Source organism: Athene cunicularia (genome assembly GCF_003259725.1).
Source record: "Athene cunicularia isolate RWA chromosome 23 unlocalized genomic scaffold, athCun1 chr23_part1, whole genome shotgun sequence".
Classification (NCBI taxonomy): domain Eukaryota; kingdom Metazoa; phylum Chordata; class Aves; order Strigiformes; family Strigidae; genus Athene; species Athene cunicularia.
The window spans coordinates 3,377,778-3,382,544 of record NW_020799130.1 but is presented as its reverse complement, the minus strand read 5'-3'; the positions used below and the strand labels follow the sequence as shown (position 1 = coordinate 3,382,544).

Genomic DNA, 4,767 nt, shown 5'->3' with positions numbered 1-4,767 from the left:
GGCTGCGCCTCCCCGGGCACGGTAAAGCGGAGACCAACGTTATACCCCGCCTGTGCCTGTTTGCCGCAGCCTGGGAAGGCCGAACACCAGCGCACCCTCCCCCAGATAACACGGAGACAAAATACACAAGTGGTTTTGGTTTTGGGGGTTGTTTGGACTTTATTTTTTTTTTTATTTTAGCCTCAGACTGGTCGGGGAAAGCTGGAGCTTGATTCTGAGCCAGACTTTTAAGCCCAAGGCCCAGTGAGGATGAAAGCGGTCGGTCACGGTCACTGGGCCGCCCGACGGGCTCTGCGGGGCACCGGCCGGGGCAGGCACAGCCGGGGGATTTGCTTTCCGAGGGATTCGCACCCGCACCCGCAGGTTTATAGCGGCCCAGCCCTCGGAGCGCTGGCGGTCAGGGACCGGCGGGCTCAAAGCCCGGCACCCGGAGAGCTCGCACGCTGCCCACCCCTGTTCTGTAGGCAATAGCTGGAGCGTCTCTGGGCCCAACAGTACCACTGTGTGCTCTGCTCCGTGCGCAGGGCCTGTAATTAACGCTCTTACACACTTGTGTCTAAATTAGTAGCAAGGACACATTGCCAAACATTGCAAGTTCAGGCCAATAAAACATAGCCTCTAAAAAAAAACCCACCCCTTTGAGTACGTTACAGAGGGAAAGGGAAATGTGCCCTGAGCACTTACGTTTTATTTCGATTTGCATTTTATAGAATATTATTTATAGACATGTGAAAAGGAGGCACGGTCTGATCGCTGGAGATCGTCATCTGCTCTCGGGAAGGTAGCGAGCAGCAGGTTGGGTTTTCTGGGGGCTGGGGGGGGAATTTCGCGACCGCTTTCTCGCAGCGTGCGGGTTGCAGTGTGTGTGGGGAGGAGGCGTTCAGAGAGTAGCACTTTTTCCTCTCCAGTCCAAGTTCAGCCAGGATTCTGTCCCGTGGTCCTACCTTATGCTGGGATGTGGCTGAATCGCTAAGGCTACAGGCTCTGGTCAAACTGCTTCTTGCAGAGCTGGTCTCCAAACCTCAGCGCACAGCACCTGAGAGCAGTTTTGGTGCTGCTTTTACAGCAGCATGGCTTCGGGATGGGGCAGAGCGGCCTGCTGGCAGGCTGAGGTGTGAAATCAAGTTGGCTTGGACAGCTGTGAGCATTTTTTTCAGTGTTGTGCTTTTCTAGCCAGCCCAAGCACGCTACCCTTCCACACAGCATCCGAGAGGGGCAGCCCTGCGGCCAGGCAGCCACTTCCACGCTCGGCTCGGCTGCAGCCAGCCCCGGGTGTGTGCAGAGCAGCGCTCCGTGACAGCTTTGAGCTGCTCCTCTCTTATCTCGCACCAAAGCCACAGCCACGTTCACAAACCAGGTGCTCCCCCGCCTTTCTCCTCCATGGAGCCTGCGTGGGAAGGCAGGCGCTGCCGATCGCCCGCAAAACGGCTGGAGGGGAGGGAGGAACCTTCCCTCCCCTTCTCCTTCCAGCGGCTGATGGCTGAAGGACTCACCTGGGATGAGAAAGAGGGTTCAGATCAAATCCCCTCCCTATCTGCACCTCCAAGAGCATGCCCTTGCCACTAGTTAGCTGGAAGGGATTAACTCAAGTATTTTTTCCTGGGGAGATGCTGCAGGGCCTGGAACACCAGCCCTGAGAAGTTAAGAATGCCTCATCATAATAAATATATATAAAACACAAACCCCTATGCATGCATAGCGAATCTACAATCGTATGAATGTGTGTGTCTGTGTATATATGCATATCTAAAACCAGCAAGCGTGTTTATCATACTCATCTCACACATTTTCTCGTTCTGAGTGGATTAAAAATTCAGTCAATGTGACCAAAAAAAAAGTCACTGCATCCAGATCACATGCCAGTGGCAAAGCAGAAAGTCGCAATGCCCCTGCTTTTAACAAGGGAAAATAGGGATCTTGGGAGTAAACAGGACGGATGAAGAGCCACTTCCAGCTGGCCAAGGCTTTGGGCTCGGTGCACCAGCCAAGCGCTTTGGGCTAGAACTGCTCTTTCTAGAGATTTTCATCTCACGAGGGGTGTTAAAAGTCTGAGAAAGGCACAGTCACAGTGTTTCTATCCTTATCCTCCTGCGTAACTACTGACAGAGCTTGGCGTGGGCCATGGAGGTCTCGAGGACAGAGGTTTCACATCTCTCCTTGGAGACCAAAACTCATTTCTCTCTGTCTCAGATATGCCAAGGCCAGATGAGCTGGGCTCTGTAAGAGAATGGCACCAGCCTCGGCACAGCTGCGAGAGCCCCAGAACAGCATTGTGGTCCTCAAAGCCTCCGCTGGTGTGGATTCCCATCTCTAACCCAGGCTTCCCACAAGAAAAGTCATGGGGGGGCTCCAGCATCCGAGGGAGCTGCGTAACGTCCCCACCACGCTGACCCAAGTCTCCCTTCCCCCAGCAGAAGAAAGCCTGAATTTCTCACTCCCTTTATCCTCTTGGAAGGAGAAAAATACACAGAGAAATCAAGCCGAGGGATGTTGTGGCTCCTAGCTTGGGAGTTTTCAGCTGTGTGTTTATCAGCCCCATCCCCTGATGGTATCAGCACGAACAGGCCACCCACAAGAAGGCTTAGCTGGCTGGTCTGGACTCCAGCTTTTCCTCTCCGTCTCCGTGTGTGTGTATATACACCACCGACTGTCTCAGGGACCGGCCGTCTGGGGCCTGCATCCATTTATTTACTACACAGCTGATGTAATGGCTAAACATTTTTTTTCTGTGTTTATGGGGTGTGTTTTTTTAATCTGCCAGAGATGAATAGACCCCTAGAGAAGTCAGCTTAGTCGTGTCCCTTCTTGGATAGGAAACAACAAATTTTAGGACAGGAAATGGGAACAACTTAAACAAATGGGTTCAGGATTTTTATATTTAAGTTCCCCAGCTCTCTTCCCTGGCAGATCCAAGCAATGCTTTTCCCTCTGATTTTAATTCCTTCGGCAGGGGATGGCCCGGGCTATAGGGCAAACTCTACAAGCGTCAAGGATAGCGCTCTAACCACCCTCTTTCTTCCTCCCTCCCCACCAGGCACGTCAGACCTGAGCCCCTTCTCTGACCCCCGGCAGTTCGATCGCTCCTTCCCAACGCTGCCGGCTCTCACCGAGACCAGGTTCTCCGACCCGCGGATGCATTACCCCGGCGCCATGTCCGCTGCCTTCCCTTATACCGCGACACCCTCCGCCACAGGCATCGGGGGCATCAGCATGACCAGCATGCCCACCACGACGCGCTTCCACCACACTTACCTGCCACCCCCCTACCCCGGCTCCACACAAAACCAAAGTGGACCCTTCCAGGCCAACCCCTCTCCCTACCATTTGTACTATGGCACGTCCTCGGGCTCCTACCAGTTCTCCATGGTGGCGGGCGGCGAGCGCTCCCCCACCCGGATGCTCTCTTCTTGTACAAGTGCCTCAGCAGGGAACAACTTAATGAATCCCAACCTGGGCAATCAGAACGACGGGGTGGATGCGGATGGGAGCCACAGTAACTCGCCGACGACCATGACAACTACTGGGAGGATGGATGAGTCGGTCTGGAGACCCTACTAGGAGGAACTCAACTGGGCACCGGTATCTTTAACTTAATCAGCCACCGTTACGCTACTCCTTTTGGTAGTGTATAAAGCAAAATGATGCCTAGGGAAAAGGTAAACCAAAGTCTCCCAAACCAAAAGCAAACCAGGATCCTCTGCATGCAAGCACGGGCAAACATCAAGTGAAGATGGACGGGGACCTACGTTACATTTCAAGATGAACATCCACGAGGCTTGAATTTGTCGCTTGATGTGGTTCCTTTCGTATCTTTTAAGCATGTGGATTGTACATAGGGAAAAAACCAAAAGGACGTATGGAATCAGAAGTTTGTTTCTTGCAGAACACTTCTCAGTCATCTCACTCGCACCTCTTCCCCACACAAAGCATTCAGAAGTTACAAAAAGCTCACCCTTCTTCTGCAAAATGTTCCAGAGAAGAGAAAAGACCAGGGAGTTGTCCAAGCCATCTCTCTGCCAGTGCAGAAAGACTGAACTGAAAAAAAAAAAAAAAAAGAGGAAAAAAAAACAAGAAAAAATAACCCTCGTTGTCTCCTCTCCTTCCCTCCCAGCCAGTGTAGGGCCCCTGACCACCAAAGAGCTCCGGGACGACGCGCGGCACGTGAGAGTCTGGTTTACAGCACAACCGCGGGGACTCGGGCACGTGCGGGGGCTGCGTGCTCCTCGCGGGTCGGCCGGCATCAGCCATGTGAACAAGAGCTGTGATGTGATTATTATTATTTGTTGTTGACGACAGAGGTTGTATTGTTCATTTTTGTTGTTGTCGTCATTTTTAAACCAGTAACGTGGCTGATCCCGTGCCTGACAGACCCCCTCTTTCCTGTATGTTTACATGAGATGTACTTTTTACGAGACGTGTTTTGTTTTGTTTTGTTTGCTCTTTTGTCCTGACCTCACCATTCAATTCTTTGCTCCTCTTAGCAAATCTCAGTGATGGTGGCTGAAATGAAGGCGGCGTTCAGGACAATCCAAGATGCATGAGATGCACTTCCAAGCGCATTAGCTGCAACAGGGACTTGGGAACCTTTGGCATTACCCTGCCACCGGTCTCTGGGTCTTCCTTTCATCCTCTCTGAGTGGCGACACGTGCAGCTGGTGGCAAAGCATGGTATTTCTGTTATGATTCTTTCCTGTGTTTTCACCCAGACACGTGATGACTTTTTTGATTCAGAAATGACACACACTTGTCGGTTCATACTGAAAGCTC

General features: G+C 52.2%; 1 protein-coding gene across 1 annotated transcript in view; it reads left to right on the top strand.

Moving 5' to 3' along the window:
• The window catches only part of RUNX3 (runt related transcription factor 3), a 55,581-nt gene extending 51,537 nt beyond the window's left edge, over nucleotides 1-4,044 (top strand). The window contains exon 5 of the mRNA XM_026863227.1: nucleotides 3,035-4,044. Within this exon, the coding sequence (XP_026719028.1) occupies nucleotides 3,035-3,558 (524 nt within the window). The 3' untranslated portion in view covers nucleotides 3,559-4,044. The remainder of the gene's footprint in view (nucleotides 1-3,034) is intronic.
• Nucleotides 4,045-4,767: the final 723 nt, after the last annotated feature.